The 19,403-nt window shown below is 42.7% G+C and overlaps 1 protein-coding gene across 4 annotated transcripts in view; it reads right to left on the bottom strand.

The window, feature by feature from the left end:
• Positions 1-19,403, bottom strand: part of KIAA1549 (KIAA1549 ortholog) — a 185,933-nt gene that overhangs the window by 84,634 nt on the left and 81,896 nt on the right. For 3 of the 4 annotated variants that reach the window (XM_075939458.2, XM_075939447.2, XM_075939453.2), the window contains exons 2-4: positions 15,168-17,660; positions 13,562-13,650; positions 516-693 (exon numbers count right to left, since the gene is read on the bottom strand). In XM_075939458.2, coding sequence (XP_075795573.2) covers positions 516-693; positions 13,562-13,650; positions 15,168-17,660 — 2,760 coding nt within the window. The remainder of the gene's footprint in view (positions 1-515; positions 694-13,561; positions 13,651-15,167; positions 17,661-19,403) is intronic. The other variant, XM_089781919.1, reaches the window with a different exon arrangement.

The raw sequence follows: 19,403 nt of genomic DNA, 5'->3' as shown, positions 1-19,403 counted from the left end.
CAGGCTCCCGGACTGAAGCCGCAGCCGCGGGGGGTCCCGCGCCTCTGAGGCTTTGCTCTGGCAAAGCCTCAGAAGCGCGGGAACCCGCCCAGTGCCCCTGGTCTGCTGGAGATGGTCTCCAGCAGACCAGGGGCACCGGAGCAGCTTTCGCCCCGACTTCCGGGGCTAGACCCGGCTAGACCCGGCCAGTGGCAGAGACGCGCTGAGCCCGCCCGCCTCAGTTCTCGAGATGCTGACTCGAGTATAAGCCGAGGGGGGCATTTTTCAGCACAAAAACTGTGCTGAAAAACTCGGCTTATACTCGAGTATATACGGTAATTATTAAAGCATGGTAAAAGTGCACACTCTCCATACACTGACTTTGCTAGAGACATCACTGGCTATAACACAAATTAAGGAGAAGAACACAACATTGCATTCACCTCTTGCCAAGAACAGAGTCTGTATCAATACTAAGGTGTGTGTGTTCGTTCCTCCGCCTCCCCCTTCCCCTCCCTCCCCCTCCCAGAACTCACCTGTGCGAGCTTGGAACCTGGGCTCTGGCATGGTGAAAGAAGGCTGCAGTGACAGGATTACAGGTGCCTGACCTTGAAGAAGATTGCTGTTCATAAGCACGTTTATGACAGCTATTGCCGTGTAAACAAAAGGACCTGATGTCACCAAGAAAGAGAATTTTGGAGAAATTTTATAAACCTATGGAAAAGAAATAGAATGATCAGCATCAAGTTTGGCAATAGTACTCACACCTCTATTGCACAGTTCAGCTAATGATCCTAAAGCACTTTACCTACATGGATGAATTAAGCAGCTCATCCTTAACGGGTAGGAAAATACCTTAATTTTACAGATGGGGAAATAGAAGCACACAAAGTCAGAGAGCTGGAAAAAGAATGAGTGATTCCATTCCAGCCCAGTCCCTTTGAAGAGTTTACCCAATTAAAAGTTGAGTACATTCACCCTTTGCTTTTACATAAAGCACTGGAGGGATTTAAATAGCCATGAAGTCGGGACTTGAGTTTTATGTATCATTTCTAACAGCACGGTATTCACCACTCTGCACTATGTTGGAGGGTACTATAGGTTCTATAGCAATGCCTGGCTACCTACTTAAACAAAAGCATGACTTCTTGTTTATTGAACATGCATATGGTTGTTTATATATCCCATTGACTTGGGATGTTTGTGTGAGCACGCGCAAGCGCGCGTGCAGGGGGTGTTATACAGGAAGCAGTAGACACAAAATGTATTTTTAGATAATACAATTTTATATATACTTTTTTTTCAGAAAACACTCCTTTCCATTATTGCAGCACAGTTACCACCAATAGGAGCCGCCTTCCTGCAATTCATAAATCCCCTCCTATTCCTTTCAGATGATAATTCTAGTGTTGGGCTCTATTCTGAAGTGCTCAAGTCAATACATAAAAAAATCATCTATTGGATTTCGAATACAAAACCAATAATATTGTAAGGAACTATAGAACAAGAACAAGGTAAAGGATTTAATTTTTTGAGTACAGGCAGTCCCCAGGTTACGTACAAGATAGGGACTGTAGGTTTGTTCTTAAGTTGAATCTGTATGTAAGTCGGAATTGGCGTCCAGATTCAGCCGCTGCTGAAACTGACCAGCGGCTGACTACAGGAAGCCCGAGGCAGAGTTGCTCTGCCCAGGGCTTCCTGGAATCAGCCTCTGATCAGTTTCAACAGGCTGACTCTGGACACCAGTTCTGACTTACATACAGATTCAACTTAAGAAACCCAGGCGTCCCCAAGTCAGCTGCTGCTGAAACTGATCAGGGGCTGATTCCAGGAAGCCCGGGGCAGAGCAACTCTGCCTCGGGCTTCCTGTAGTCAGCGCTGGTCAGTTTCAGCAGCGGCTGACTTGGGGACGCCTGGGGCAGAGCAGCTGGGGTGCTGCCGGGTTGGTCCAGTAGCGCCCAGAGCGGCGCTGCAGGACCAATCGGCAGCGCCCCAGCTGTTCTACCACAGGCGTCCAGAGAAAAGCCTGGTCTGCTGGGGGGGGAGGGGGGACGTACTAGCTGCGCCCCTCCCCCCCAGCAGACCATGGAGACGCGGGCGGCGGACCAAGACGCACCGCTGTCCCACCGCCCGGGTCCTCTGCGGCTTTGCTCCGCGTCTCCCTGGTCTGATGGAGACCAGCGAGACGGGGAGCAAAGCCTCTGAGGACGCCGGCAGCGGGACAGCCGCGGCGAGTCTGGGCTGCCCGCGTGCTCCGCGGCTTTGCTCCACGTCTCCCTGGAGAGTGTACTGAAGTGGGAGGGCTCTAATGTTGGCTTTTTGTGTAGAAAGTGTAACACAGTGTGCTAGACTGTGTGTGCTAGATAGAAGGAACTGGGAGTGCGAAGAAGTTGGAAAGTAGGTGTGTTGATTTGGTTAGGAGAGACCTCCTGTTAGAGAAAGAAATGTGGTAATATACAGGCAGTCCCCGAGTTACGCGGATCCGACTTACGTCGGATCCGCAGTTACGAACGGGGTTTGTTCCGCGTCTCCCTGGTCTGCTGGAGACCAGCAGACCAGGGAGACGTGGAGCAAAGCCGCAGAGCACGTGGACAGTGGGACAGCCCAGACGCACCGCGGCTGTCCCGCTGCCGGCGTCCTCAGAGGCTTTGCTCCCCGTCTCCCTGGTCTGCTGGTCTCCAGCAGACCAGGGAGACGCGGAGCAAACCCCGTTCGTAACTGCGGATCCGACGTAAGTCGGATCCGCGTAACTCGGGGACTGCCTGTATATTACCACATTTCTTTCTCTAACAGGAGGTCTCTCCTAACCCAATCAACACACCTACTTTCCAACTTCTTCGCACTCCCAGTTCCTTCTATCTAGCACACACAGTCTAGCACACTGTGTTACACTTTCTACACAAAAAGCCAACATTAGAGCCCTCCCACTTCAGTACACTCTCCAGGGAGACGTGGAGCAAAGCCGCGGAGCACGCGGGCAGCCCAGACTCGCCGCGGCTGTCCCGCTGCCGGCGTCCTCAGAGGCTTTGCTCCCCGTCTCCCTGGTCTGCTGGTCTCCAGCAGACCAGGGAGACGCGGAGCAAACCCCGTTCGTAACTGCGGATCCGACATAAGTCGGATCCGCGTAACTCGGGGACTGCCTGTATATTACCACATTTCTTTCTCTAACAGGAAGTCTCTCCTAACCCAATCAACACACCTACTTTCCAACTTCTTCGCACTCCCAGTTCCTTCTATCTAGCACACACATTCTAGCACACTGTGTTACACTTTCTACACAAAAAGCCAACATCAGAGCCCTCCCATTTCAGTACACTTCCTCATCTTTACAGAGAGAAGCCAGCACCCTCCAGGCCTTGCCCAAATAATGGGATACTCTGAAGAATTTGAAGTTGAGGATCAGCCTTGTAGAAGAGCATATGGCGCTACCAAATGCTAGCTTACACGTCTCTTAGGGCATGTCTACACTAGGAAATTATTTTAAAATAACTTATTTCAAAATAACTACTGAAATAGCTATTTCAATATTGTATGTCTACACTACAGGGAAGCCTCAAAAAACAATCAATCAATCAATCAAATCAAATCAAATCAAATAAAATAAAATAAAAGCTGAGGCAGGCTTCCTTAACGTGGATGCGCTACCTCAACCTAAAGCCCCAGGAAGCACTGGGGAGTAATTACTTTGAATGACTCCGGGGAGAAGTTATTTCAAATAACTATTTCAAAATAAGCATTATTCCTCATGGAAAATAGGAGTTGTTATTTCGAAATAACCAGCCCATTATTTTGAAATAATGGGCTTAGTAGTGTGGATGCACCGCTTGTAGACCGGGACTTATTGACACATATGAAAGTACAGAGTAATAGCAATTAATTTTTAGAGGATTTTTTTTTTAAAGATTTTTTTAAAAAGAAGTGCAAGAAAAACGCACAGTATCATGGGGGAGGGAGCAAGAAAGATATATACAGATCTCGCAATATTCCTCATAATTAGATGCCAAAAGTGTGTTGCCATCAGGTTTTATTGTAAATGGATTCAAAAATGTAGCATTCAAATTAATTCATTTCAGCCCATTTTGCCTGAAGTTTACCCTTTTATGTCAAGCAGAAATGTTTTCAGCAGCTTCAGTTTGTGAAATGGGAAAGGAATGACAGAGAAATGTTGTCTATTCACTACAAAAGAAGACAGGCAATAAAAAAAAGAGGAAACAGTTTTCAATCATGCAGCTACAATCATTTGGTGTTTTCCAAAGTAAAACATGGAGAATGAGAACAGCACAGCATGCACTGATATTGATGTATTTTAGTTTGACATTTCAGCAGTAAGAAAAAAAAACCATGACAAGCAACACATCTGAGTTCCTCTCTTTTCTACTTCAGCACAATGCAGATCCAATCTCCAAAACTCAGATATCCCCTGAATGCCCTCAAACAGTAAATACACACTTTTGTATTTTTGTGCTCTTATCATAGCAGCAGATACAAAAGAAAAATAATATGAAATTACAAACCTAAGACAAAAGTCAAAGTTTTATGCTTCACCATCACCACTGTACCAAATGAAAGATAATAAAAAGTATCCTGAGAAAGCCTTTTATTTCCCAAAGGTCTCTTACTGAGGTCATCAGGTGCTAAAACTAACATGCAAAGTTTTTTATGCTTTGAATTATTGTGTGTGAAAAAAATGTACTCCCTAAGATTCTAAAGGCAACATTTTCAAACCATACGTAAGCACCAAAACAAAAACAGTACAAATTACAGAAATGACAAGCACCCACAAATCTCACTTAAGTGACTGGGAGCCACAAAAGCACCTCTGAAAAATAAGACCACTTTTATTAAGATGCCGAGCCATCACTTTAGTGCCTACATTTAGACAGACAGATTTGAAAATTGTGGTCTAAATATTAACAGGAGAAAGAACAAGTCTTGAAACATAAATAAATACCATAATGACCTGACTAATGTGTGTGTATTTGTACTACTGGCTCCTACATGATGGAATAAGAACTGATCAACTATTCTCAGAAGCCCTAAGCAGCAGAGTTGACAGATTCTCCTGAATTCAGATTGCAAAAGTTGAAAGAAAGCATTTTCAATTCCTGTTTAAGATTAACATTTGATCACATTTCAGCTGAGCAGCAAACACATCAAACTGAAGCTAAACATTTTATTTTTTTGTAAAGGATACCTTGCTACTATGCTAAATTTAACAGAACTACCTCCTGTTTTACTATGCATACCCTGTAAAAATGAAACCTCTGTAAGCTATAACAGCAGATGTAAAAAATATTAAAAACAAAATGCACTAATTTACTCAAGTTTTACTATACATAAACTAGTTAATGTAAACCATTGTCCAAAGAAAAGTGTGTTTGCTGGGGTAAGTACCAAGGAAGAATCTGTTTAGAAAACTGCATGTCTGCAGTCATTAATACATGTTACTATATTGTACAGCTGTTAATTTTAAAGACTAACAACCTTGGCAGTATTCCCGTACTGACATGAATTCTTTTTGTTAAGCGAGGGAAGCAAGACCACTTCAACTATGCATAGTTAAAAAAAGCCACCCCCAATGTATCACAAAAGAAAACACATGGTAGTACATATGACAGAGCAACATACACATGACTGATTCTAGAGAGATGTTTTTTCCCTTTGATGAGAAAGAATTTGCAAATGATGAACCAACTCTCAGAAGACTAGCTGCACTATTTATGAGCAGCTCCCAGCACCCTTAGCTCCCATATAGCCCGTCGAGGCCACTGCATGGCAATAGTGGACATGAAAGGAATGAATTTGAAAGAGGAAAATCATAAAGGGGCCGGATATCAAATGTTTGCTTTGGTGATCTTACAAATATTTAGCAATATGTTTGGTTTTATTGCAGTTGACATCGCCATGTCAGCAGAAGTTTCTCATGTTACTGAAACTTAGAGGGCCAGTTCTCAGCTAGTATAAATCAGTGCACATATGCTGAAGTGAACCTCTGACTTCAACACAGCCATTCAGATTGACACCAGATGAGGATGTGGTCTATACTTTGGAATCGCTGGGCTTGTCTAAATGGAAAAGAGAAAGGCTATTTCATTTCAAAATTGTTTATTCTGCAAGTCTACTCCAAAACCACCTATCCTACACAACACAAACTATTAATGTACAATGTAAAGCACAGAAACCAATAATAGTACTTGCCAGTCATAATTATTCACAATTTGCCCCCCCAAAAAATCCAGTGAAAGAGCTTATCAGAAGAATCAATAGATCAACAAACTAACTTATATCCCTTTAATTTACACCACTCTACTCCCATAAAAAGTCTAAAGCTGGATGAGCCCTGTAAAATTAAAATGGCTTAGACTAACAGAAGGATTTGAATCCAAGACCTTGACAGTTAAAATTAACAACTTCTACCACCTAAACTAGAGGACAAAATAATGTAGCTAGCAGAAATTCAAACCTTTGATGTGGACCAGCTACCAGATGGCGACAAAGATTCACATTCTTAGGTAGATCTTTACTGCAAATTTAACTTGAGTTACAACATTTGAACTTCTCCACTGAAGCTAGCTTAGCTTGGATGGCAACAATCACACTGCAAAGGTAACTGTAGCCATACTAGAATTATTGAATGCACCAGAGTGCTGTAATGAACCAAGTGAGATGGTAGGTCTTTCAGAGGCATATTGCTTGGTTCTTGGTGCTACACTCGTGTCTCACTTTTGTGACGTACTAAGAGAAAAGTTGTCTGTACTTTCTGGGCACATGTACAGAAGAGGTCTTACATCATCAACTCACCACAAGTATACAACTTCAGGTTTTGTGTCCCTAGCTTGTGTTTCCATGTGAAGACCCAAATCACACTCAGAATGAATGTGTACCAAATATTGGCATTAATGGGAACCGTGGACAGATAAAGGATGGGAGATGTGGAGCAGTCTTTTGGCACCACTTTGTTGCCCTTAGAAGTTGGCAACATACTTTGCTAAGGAGATCCCACAGGCTGCAAGCAGGCAAGATGAAAGGACAGAGACAGCTCAGGCAGGTTGTCATAGCTGAGAATTCTCTTTATATTGACCAGTGTTCCCTCCAAGCTGCAGGCAGCACAGCTTCACAGGAGCTGACTGACTGGGCGGGGCTGATTAATCACCTGTGAAGCTGTGCTGCTGGCCAGCTTCGAGGGAACACTGCTGACCAGCTGTTCCAAAATACCCAGTGGTGGGAATTAGGGATGTTACATATCGGTTAATTTAATAGTCGAGTAACCTCATGAATTCTTATTGGTTATTTGACTATTCTATAGTCCCCAGGGGTGGGACTGGCCACCAGTGCTCTCTGGGCCCACTCTCAAGGAGCCCCCTGCCACTCCACAGTGCTGCCTTTGTACCAGAAGCGGCAGCGCAGTTGGCCAGGTGGAAGCTGGTCTGCGAGGGAAGCCAGTTTAAAAAACAGCTCCCCTTGCGGATGGGCTACTTACCACCCCACGCTGTTGCCTCTGATGCAGAAGCAGCAGCAGAGATGGCAGCAGCCCCTGTCCGGGTGCGGAGGAAGGGAGCTCCTGGACCCAGCGCAAGCCAGAACTGAGCCAGCTTGCCTACCCACCTGGTTCCTAATACACTTTAAATGTAGAGCCGCAGCGGAGGTAGGTCCTGGATCCGACATGAGCCAAGACTGAGTTGGACTGCTGGCCAGCCTGCTAAAAAACTTACTGTCGGGGGAGGGGGAAAAATGCGTGTAGTCTATAGTATTAACCTAAAAGCTTTTGCTTATTGGTTAATTGGTTAATCAACTATACTATTACATCCGTAGTGGGAATGCAATGTACGGCAAACCTGGGATGACCAATAGCAGACCCAGCATTTCCACCAACTTTCTGGAGCTGAGAGAGGAGCTTTTCCCAGCCAGGGTAAGTGCATGAGACAAGTCGTACACATTCAAAAGTGTGTTACTGTTATCTGGAAGCTGGCTTCTCCCGACTAATACAGTTCAAGTGGCCAATCAGTTTGGCATTGGGAAATCAACCATCGGTACTGTGGTGATGGAGGTTTGCAAAGCAATTATAGTTTTAGTGGATGGTAGTTTGGTGAAAACTGGAAGTATTCATGAAATAATGGCAATCTTTGAGCAAACAATCTGTATCTGCAAAGATAGGCCACAGGTATTTGCACTGACATCCGCGAATGCGGATGCCCATAGATATAAAACTGATATCTGAAAATTTGCAGGGTTCTAGATAGAAAATTAGTATCTGCATCCACATCCATATCAGCAAAAATGAGCTGCGGATACCTGTGTCCACATTCACAGATACCCACAGATATAAAGCATGTATCTGTGGATTTTCAGGGCTCAAACTTTATGGGATGTGCTAGCAGAGAGCATAACTCCAGCGTATTTTGGAAATTCTGCCTTTTTGAAATTTAGCAAGCTGGAACTCCCCACCTCCTTCCCGCTTCCCCAGGATAATAGCAGGATGTCTATGAGAACCAGCTTACCCTCTACTGCCCTGGCTCACAAAGCCCTACTTTGATGTGAAGAAATCTGGAGAAAGTTTAACTGTATCATGTGCATCTGCATGATGTTGGTGAACTGTGTATTTGGCTGACTGAAGGTCAGATAACATTGCTTACAAAACCATTTCGACCGCAGCTTCTGTAATGCCAATCATGTTATTGTGACACGCTGTGTTCTGCACAACATACGTTAAGCTAAGGAAGAATATGCTGGGAAAGACTGGGGCAATGATTGTGCCACTTTACAAAATCATTACAGGCAGCCAGAATGTGCACCAGCTAAGGCCTGACTCTGAAAGTGTTAGGGAACTAACAGATTCCTTTGGTTGGAGGGGGAAAATAAGAGAATGTAAGCACTTACTGTAATATGCTGTACTTGTATGAGAATCAAGCACTTGAATATATAATGGCAAACCATGACAAATATAGGACATGAAGGAACCTAAGGAGATCATCTAGTCCAGTCTCCTGCACTCAAGGCAGTTCAATACAATCATATCAGTCTTGTTCCCAAATTCCATAGGGTATGTCTACAATACCACCCTAGTTCGAACTAGGGTGGTTAATGTAGGCAACCGAAGTTGCAAATGAAGCCCGGGATTTAAATATCCCGGGCTTCATTTGCATCTTACCAGGTGCCACCATTTTTAAAGCCCCGGTAGTTCGGACTCCGTGCCCGCGGCTACACGCAGCACAGAGTAGGTAGTTCAGATTAGGCTCTCTAATCTGAACTACCAGTACACCTCGTTCCACGAAGAGTAACGGTAGTTCAGATTAGAGAGCCTAATCCAAACTACCTATTCCGTGCCGCGTGTAGCCGCGGGCACGGAGTCCGAACTACCAGGGCTTTAAAAATGGCGGCACCCGGTAAAATGCAAATGAAGCCTGGGATATTTAAATCCCGGGCTTCATTTGCAACTTCGGTTGCCTACATTAACCACCCTAGTTCGAACTAGGATGGTAGTGTAGACATACCCTTACATACCAAGGGGCAGCACAACAAAAGATGTTATTGAGAGAGTAACACAGCTAGTGCAGCTGACAAAAAGTAGAAGAGTACAGGGAGTACAATACCATGCCATGTGTAATGAAAATATACATAATCAGAGTACTTCCTGTAACTCTGCTGGGCACGGGGCATTCCTCCACCTATCCGTAAAGTGAACCTGAAAAGGCCTGTCCTCTAGCACCTCCTCCTGCACAGTAATAGAGATATGTCCTCATATCCGCCCTAACCATACAAGGGCAAGTTGCTCACTCTCTTACCCAAATGAGGTGACAGGGTCCCCTGCTGCATCCTTCTTAGGCTGTTTCTCCAGCTCTTCCCCTGGAAGTCCTGGACGAGGTCAAACTAGCTATGCCTCTGTTCTGCCTCATCTGTGACTGCAGTGGCTGGTACGGACCCAGGCTCTACAGTCCTCATCTGAGTTCTCACACATTCCAGGGAGCCTTTGAAGTGTCAAGGTTCTACTTGGGTTCCATGACTGGGACACTGCTGTGCACCCAGTGCAGCTCCTCAGGGAGTGGGGACAGTCTATAGCAGTCATCAGGCCAGGACTTGTGGTTCTTTGCCTGGCAGTACAAGTTCGTCATGGATTTTATCTTCTCTAGTCCAGTAAATCCCATTCTCAACAAGTTTACTGGAGGCAGCATCGGAAGAGTTTTGATTTCAGGTCCTAGACCTGAAATCATTCTCACTAGTCTCATACCAAAGGTCCACAAGTACACTGGTGTCTGCCTCAGGCCACTGAGATGCATGCTGGGAAAGTGCTCTCTCAGATGCCATCTGATCTGAAGCCGTGCAAGAGGAGTGCTATGTAAATATTATGGGTGCAGAAAGCAGCATGCTAAGGCAGGGTCTGCAGACCAAATAGGCTATTTATAAAGCTGGAGGTAACATTTAGTTCTGAACCAGGGAGCAAGTAAGTGAACACAACAGCATTAGAGACCTGTCAGCACTCAAGCGGACTCTACATGCATCCACAGAGCATGCAGTCGCTTGAGTGTCAGCAGCACTCAATCAATATCCTGACAAGCCACCTAGCTTGAGTTTAAAACATCAATGCAAGCTAGAGATTTGTGAGAGTAGACAGGAGCACCACTTTAAGTTTCTAGGGGGCTGTGCCCTCTGCTCGCTAGGCTCACCTACCCTCCCACCCCCACCAGCCACTTTCACTTTGCTAAGGTAAGACTGTTGACGCTGATGACGTCATTATGTCACCCAGCAGGAACATTCTGTTGTTCTGCAGGAAAAAACTTTTGTATATATATAGAGGGAGGGAGACAGACAGAGATCGAACTTAGGATAAATTTGCAGCAATTGCAACACAACCTGACAGCCAACACATCCAAACTTTGTACAATCAAGGGAGGCTATGCCAATCTATACAGCTATAGGGCTAATATCTCTTTAAGTTATGTTTATAATAAAGCATGAAGGTTTGGGAAGTTAGCATTATCCCAGATTCAAATAACTGAGTCACTAACTCCCTTTGGGTATGTCTACACTACCCTCCTAGTTCGAACTAGGAGGGTAATGTATGCATACCGCACTTGCTAATGAAGCCCGGGATTTGAATTTCCCGGGCTTCATTAGCATAAGCGGGGAGCCGCCATTTTTAAATCCCCGCTGCTTCGAACCCCGTGTAGCGCGGCTACACGGGGCTCGAACTAGGTAGTTCGGACTAGGGTCCTATTCCGAACTACCGTTACTCCTCGTGAAACGAGGAGTAACGGTAGTTCGGAATAGGCACCCTAGTCCGAACTACCTAGTTCGAGCCCCGTGTAGCCGCGCTACACGGGGTTCGAAGCAGCGGGGATTTAAAAATGGCGGCTCCCCGCTTATGCTAATGAAGCCCGGGAAATTCAAATCCCGGGCTTCATTAGCAAGTGCGGTATGCATACATTACCCCGCTAGTTCGAACTAGCGGGGTAGTGTAGACATACCCTTTGTGACCCTGGGGCAAGTTGCAGGACCTTCTTGTGCCTCAAGCTACATCTTCATTGCATAGTGAAATTGTTACCCGTATGCAGATTAGCCTACCTCAAGTGAGAATAACTCTGAGAAATAACACTCAAGCTGTGCAAATGCTAGGATTACTGCACAGAGTAGTGTTGCTTTGAGCTGTAGCCCCCCCCCCCCCCACCTCAAGTTACAAGCACCACTGCACTCAAGTTAAGGATTGGTGTATGTGAATGGGAAAACCAACTGGGGTAATATACACATTATAACTCAAGTTAACTATGCAGTTAGGACAAGACTTCAGCCACCCAGGAAAGCTGGAAAATGTAAAAAGGAACCTTGTGCAGAATGAAATGTTGCATCTCTGCTAAGATATTATGGTCAAATGAGGGGAATGCTGGAAAAAAGCTCTTTGTTTATAAAACTTGGTTTGCTGAATGGTTAATACACTAAGTATAAACAGCAGATGTTTAGAATATTCTTCTAAATATTCACTGGAGTTAACAATAATAGTTAAGAATGAAAGAAAACTGAGCCAGTTATTCAAAAGGTAAACAGAAACACACCCAAAATGCTAAGCTGATCAGACCCCAAAGAGTTATATTTTAAGACAGACTAATAGACCAGAACAAATAGTAATAGAGAGGTAGACGTGTTAGTCTGATCTTGCTAAAACAAAAGGAAAAACTATGTAGCACTTTAAAGACTAACAAGACGGTTTAATAGGTGATGCGCTTTCGTGGGCCAGACCCACTTCCTCAGATCATATTCTGGAAGAGACTTGGCATGACCATATATACCAAAGGAATACAATGAAAAAACGAACACATTATTAAACTGACAAATCAGATTTAGTACAGAAGGTGGGGTGAGGGAGAGGGAGGGAAGGAGGGAATAACTATTTATGAGTCAATGAATAGCTAATCAGGGGTGGATACACTTAAACTGGATGCTTCTGTTGACAATCAAATTAAACCCTAACCTGAAATCCCTAATCTGAAATCCCAGGGGTGGAAAAATGGCATATTTACAAACTATTGTTTATTTATCCAATTTTTTTTAATTTCAGTTAAATTACCTTTCATCTTTTGGGTGGGAAATCTCAAAAGAACACAGTATCAGCACTGTTCTATGTAGAACTCAGAGGGCTAACAGGAGGCATAAGTGAAAAATCATAGGATAGGAAGAAAGATTTAACTAAACTTTTTGAAACTTCGAAGCACATTTAGCTTAAATTTGGCACAAAGTTTAGGGAACATTTTCTAATTTTCACCCATCCTGAAATAGCATTAAGCTGCAAGATGCATCTAAGCAATTCCCAGCCCTTTCAGACATAGCAAAGACTTTAGAACTCTTCTTGACCAGCTGGACTACTTCACAAATGACATTTATTGAACTGCCTTCTTTACAGTAATGCATCAATAATTTTTGACTGTCACTTACTGTAATACTGACTGTTTTTTGTAGAAGGCCTTGCACTTTATGTACAGCATCTTCAAACTAAAAGAATGAACTTCCAAAGTATGTAAAGGATCTCTTTGAAGAAGAAAATCTGCAGATTTTAAAATGACCTTTAATAATTGAAAATTATTTCCATGTTCTTCATCCTACCACGTCTTGAGATCAGGATTCCACACTTCTCCTGAAAGCTAGGGAGAAGACTCCCTACTTTGTTTTCAGTGGTTGGTATGTCCCTGAACTGATATTTTAGACTATATAGGCTTTTCAGTTATCTTTTGATATTAACTATGCAAAAGTTAAGGTAGATTGAAACGGGGGGGGGAGGGGGAGAGAAGCACTAAACACAGCAGTCAATGAAGAGGGTGAGGTGTGGGGGGAGTACCATTTATTCAAGCCAGAGAGGAAGGTGAGATTCTTTAAATCTGTTACATTGTAAAAATATAAATAAGAATTAAAAATGCAAAGTTTTTTTTAGGTATTCCTGTTTAACTTAAAACAAAATTCCTCTGTGCTTTAGAATCAATAGGGAGCGTGTTTGTTTTTAATCATTATTTCATACAGGCAAATTAAAAAAACATCAACAAAACACACCAAACTTTACCTTTATGCCAAGTAAATAATGCACACATTTGCTATCACTTACCTCCAGTTCTACTGCTCGCCTGAACTGAAGTCTCAGCACTTCTTTGATGGACTCACTGACATTTTCTAGCACAGCTGTTCGGGCCAGCACTGGAAATTAATGAGATCTAGTAAGTACATATTAGCTTAATCCATAGTGATTTGATTCAGTGTTGCATTTTAGTTGTTTGATTCATGACAAAGCAGAAAATGAGGTCAACTGTGATGAAGGTGTAAAACACAAAGGAAAAGATACATATAAAAGTGCAATTATGTCCTGAAAAAGTGACTCCTGAAAAGTGCATAGCTTGCTGGATTCTGTGCTTATTCTCTCTCAATTTTTTTCCATATCAAATCTGTTCCTCTGCTAGTAACAGCCGGACTAGAAATTCAAACTGGATTTGAAAGTCAAACTACATTCTTTTTGACTTGTGCACTTGCAATAAAGAATCTGCTGTTGTAATACAGCTAACAGTTCTAGAGGAGGCATAAGCCAGAACAGAATGCAACTCACTATCCAATAACTGTGTTGAATATATACTACTAAAAGGCATGAAAAAAACACCACCTTATATTTGTTTTAAAAAAGTAAGCAAACACTGCACTGATTACACAGAGGCAGACTATTATTGCTAACAATAACCACACTTTAAATTACGACTGTGATTATTCAAGCAACTGTAAAATGACATCTTCGTGTTTTGTGGTTATTCTCCATCAAATATTTGCGTAATAAAATTGATCTGTTTACAAATCCAAAAAAGGGGGGAGGAGAGAACCTCTTTCTTACCATTAGCACAGCCAACTCATTCTTATATCTGGAAAAAATTATACAGTACTCTGTTCTTTTTGTTTTATACATCAAACGCACATATTCTGGCCATAAAACTTCAATGGAAATTTTTTGTGACTGACATCAAATACGGCTCTCACAACCGTAGTACATTAGCTGAGCAGAAACAAGGCAACTTTATTTTTAAGTACAAAAGGTCACTTTTCTGATCATAACCACACCGAGTCCAATGAAAATTATCCAAATACTATAGGTACTTAGCTAAAGTTCATGTGGCAAAATAAAATCTTAGTGATAGCTAGAAAAACTGACTTCAGTTTCACGTGTTTTAAAGTTTATTTTAAATTATGACATTTATAATCAGTCTCAATATCTTCAAAGGGAAATCCATTCCACCCTACTATATTAAATGATTCTGTCCAACAGTTCTGTTGAATACTTTACACTTAACATCAAAATTATCAAGGAGTTGCAGTAAGCCTACATGTATTCAAGATCAGTTTTAAAGCACTATTTACATCCCATTTGTGGACAAGGAACAGGTTTTGTGCAGAAAAGTTTAATAATTTGTATAAGCAAGGAATACAAACCCAGGCTGCAAGCATGGAAATCTGGCCCTTCACAACAACTACATGTAAACAAGATAATCCACATCCCATGCTGTGTTCCTTTCCAATGTGTATTGAGCACCCATGCATGTGTAATTTAGATAAGATTTGCATTAGAAGGTGGCATTCATGAAAGTGATGAGGGGGGGAGAGAAAGGGGAGAATGAAGAGTAGTTTACAAACAATTTTAAAGAAAATAACTGGAATGAAAGTGAGCTTTATCTTACCAGCCATTATTAAGTAAGTGTCAGGAACAGTGATGTCACAAACATATGGTTGTCGGGTGGTGTTGATAATTATAACTTCAGATGGAGTTGTAGCCACTACAGCAGTAGAAGGGGATGAGGAAGTACTTGAGCTGCTCTCAGTAGTTGTACTATGGCTATCTGTGCGACTAACGGTGGCTGCAGTGACGGTAGAAGCACCTGTTATATTGGTAACTTCACACACACTAGTTTTTGTTGGTGTACCAAATTCAACTGAAGTGTTTGTGGATGGAGGCAGCTGTGTGGGTACAAATGATGTGACCACAGATATTGACTGTATAGGTGAAGCGATAATGCTGCTCGCTTCTGTGCTCAACAAAGACGTATATGGATTTGTTGTAAAAGGTGCTGTGCTAGCAGTTGCCTTGGAGAGAGATGTTAAAAGCAACGTGTAGTTAACAGTAGCACCGATATCCTCATCTGAAGCTTTAACAGTTGAGAGAAGGGATGAAGGTAAACTTAAGACAGGAGTTGTCTGAAAACTGGTAAACCATGAGGTTTCATCAACCAAGATATTGCTGGTTAGAACAGATTCCGAGTCAGAAATGGACAGCACCAGTGTAGGAACTGCTGATTCAAGGGAGAAGAGCGAAGACTCTAATTGAGAGGTAGCTTCTGTGAAAACTGAGGTACGCGAAACTTCAGAATCCATTAGCAAGACTGATGTTCCTTCTAATAACTTGGAGAAGTCAGAGTAAAAACTTGAAGATATCACTTCAGGATTGTGTGTGTTTGAAATAGAGAATGTATTGGAATATAGATATGAAGTCTGCCAGGGAGAGAGTTGAGAAATCTCTATATTTGTCCTGTCAGTGGCAGGAAAGTCAGCTGAATCCCAATTAAAAGAAGCATCAAAAACTACCGATGTCCCCAGCGTAGGGGAGACCTGAGGTAATAGTGTTGATAAATCACTTGGCATTCTTGAATAAAAGGTGGATACAGCAGATGATAAAGATGACCAGCTGCTAGATTCAAAGAAAGATGGTGTTGATAAAAAGATGGATGAAAAGTCTGAGATATTTACAGATGATTTGTCTGTAGAAACACTTGCAGGAAGGGTTTTGTCAAGCAAAAGCACAGATTCCGAGGGCATAAATTCAGGTGATTCCACCAGGTCTGTATGTCTGATTGTAACTGTTGGTACATTCTCACTTGTGGTAAATTCAGATTCAAGGAGAACACTGGTGATACCAGAAGGATTTGTTTCAACACCAGATGTTAAAGTAACAATTTCAGTAACAGGGAAAGAGAATTGAACAGAAGTAATATACAAAGATATTCCCTCAGAGGGCTCTCTGTAGGAAGGAAATATTGTTGTAGACATTATGTTAAGGCCAATGTCCACACTGTTTGAAAAAAAAAAGTCTGACTCAAAGACTTCTTCAAGTCTTGAAGAAAATGAAACAACAGGTCTTGATGGAAATGTGGTATCAAAAACTTCGGGAGCTGACTCCTCCAGTTCATATAGGTTAGAAATTACAGTTGTAAGTGGAGTAATGCCTTTTTCCTTAGAGTCTGAGAGTGACAATGTTTCAATATAATCACCCGAACCAACATCATGTTCTGTGTGTCTTGTTGAAAAAACTTGTTCTGGTGGAACTGAGGTCAAGTCACAGTATGAACATGAAGCATATGGTCTAGTGAAAGGCACTGGGCTCACGAACTCACTGAAGAGCTCAACTTGACTTGATATTTCTAAATTGCCAGGCAAATTTGGTGTTGCACTGGAGGATTTATGAAAAAACACATGTGTAAACAAGTAATCAGTAACAAAAGTTTCAGAGACAATGGAACTAGTTGCTGAGTGAACTGGGAAAGAAACATATGAAGGACTAAGTAGAAACAAAGCAGACTCCATGCTGGTTTCCAAACCAGGTGTTACCCTAGAAATGCTTGCAACAGAGTTGGTCCTTGGATCCAAATTTTCTGTTGCATCACTATTCAAATCAGGGAAAGCTTCAGTGTATTGATCAGTACTTTTTACCAAAGAATCTGACGTAACGTGGATATCCTCATTCTGCTGTGTCATGAGAAGAGATGACCCTTCTGTAGTAGTATCAAAAGGCAAAAACAGTGAGGTGTCTGCTGTAGTGGAACTTAAAGGCTTCAATTGTGTGAAAGCACCACTGTGGCCAGAGGCAGCACATGATGTTGTCATTTGTTGTGCTGTTTTCATGTCATCCAAAGAAGAGAAAGATAATGAAGGTGTTGGCCACGAAGTTTCTGATATTTCTCCTGATGGCTCTCCTGGATTATCTGAAGGATACTCCGTTGTAATAGTTACTGTGCCATCTACCGAAGACATAGTATGTCCTTCTGAACTTCTGCTCATTTCTTCTGAGAAACAAAGAAAATCTTCCTGGGATGTTACTGTGCTTTGTGTTAAGGCCATACTGCTCTCTGTACTTTGATGTGGTTCAGACACCTCTGAGAGCAAGGAAGAACTTTGCGGCTCTGAGGAGAAATCAGAAAAATAAAAGAAAAAAACCTGATTAGTTACAATGCAGTCAAGTGCACGAGGACAGCAATCAGGAAACTCTACAAATTGTGGTTAGTAGACAACACTCTCAGAAATTCTAAGTCAATAATCAGAAAATGACAACCAAGACAGAGCTAACATTTCCAAATCACAATACAGGTTGTACATCCCTGGTCCAGCGCCCTGGGGACCTGATCTATCCTGAACTAAGGAATTTGCTAGATCATGGGAGGTTGATGCCAGCACCTCTGCTGCCACTGACTACTGGGATCCATTTCTGCAGCAATAGAGGGGCCAGCATGACCACTTGGGGATTAGTGGAAGCACATGGGGGAATAGGCAGAGTGCTGTGAAAGGACTAGGAGTCCAGCCCCATGGAAATGCACTGAGTCCTGTGGCAACTGGCCTGTGCTCCCAGATGCCACCGCCAGCTGTGGGGCTATGATCCTGTCCCCTAACCACGGGGCTCTACAGACACTCACCCTGCCTCTTCCCCTGATTATCTCCATCCCCACTTCTTCCTCTCCCGCCCTGTGCTTGCAGGGCACCAGATGATCTGAGAGGGTGGGGGAAGACTTGCTGAGCAGGGACTGAATTTCCCCGGTGAGTGTTCCAGCCTACGAGCTTCCATGGGGATGCTGGGCCACAGATGGTGCCAGACTACAGAAGTCCAGATCATAGAGGTCAAACCTGTATAGCTCATCAAATGTTACTAGAGTAATACATTCAAATGGGCGCAGATTGTATATCAACATTAAGCTCCTCCCAATCCACATCTCACTCTAGCACAAAAATAGTCTAGGTAAACCCTTCAAATGTATAGGCTCTTTAAAGAGATAGGGTGGGTGAGGTAATTTATCTGTTATTGGACAAATTTCTGTCAGTGAAAGCTCTTCTTCAGGTCTGTGTAGCTCAAAAGCCAGTCTCTCACTCTCAGAAGTTGGTCCAAAAAAAAAAAAAAAAAAAAAAAAGATACTACCTCACCCATTGTATATGTCTAATAACCTGGGACCAACAGGGCTACAAAAACACTTTAAACTGGATCTTTAAAGGAAATAGCTTTGTTTTTAACTTTTTTATGTACTATAATATGTGCCAGCTAACATTCTAAGTATATAAAAATGCCTAAAAAGGCATAATGCAGAGTAGAATTTAGAGCATCTTTGAGGACTTAATTTTATTTTTGTAATTCGTACTATTGAATTTCCTTAAATTCTTATTCTCACCAGTGAAGTGAACACAGAATGCAGAGTGAATAGTTATGTAGTACAGGCAGGATTCTGACACCACACCAATCAAAGTACAATGGTCCAAGTTTTCAAAAACAGACAACAACATTATGCCTGCTGCCCTTTTGACATGCGTGCTTAAGCAGAAAATCAAGCACCCTCCTGAATTTGCAAACACATTGCTGTTTATGCATGGAAATATGGGGTTCAACAATTAATGGGGGTGTGCTATTATGTTGGTTGGCTGGCAAATTGGTACATTCAAAAATTGCAATGTTCACCCACATTGAAGTTCTTTGGTCATAGGATAATGGAAAAGAAGTGCTGAACAGATCTCGAGAGGTCATCTAGTCCACCAGTACAACTTTTTTCAGTAAGTTCTCCCCACCCACTCCCCCTGAACAGTAGGTGGCAATCACTGTCCTCCTGCTTGCTATAGGCACAGTCCAGAATAATTACTATACAGGCAGTCCCCGACTTACGCGGATC

Source organism: Pelodiscus sinensis, chromosome 1 (genome assembly GCF_052426305.1).
Source record: "Pelodiscus sinensis isolate ZL-2025 chromosome 1, ASM5242630v1, whole genome shotgun sequence".
Classification (NCBI taxonomy): Eukaryota; Metazoa; Chordata; order Testudines; family Trionychidae; genus Pelodiscus; species Pelodiscus sinensis.
Note: the sequence above shows the minus strand (reverse complement) of the source record. Positions and strands in the feature narration are given on the sequence as shown.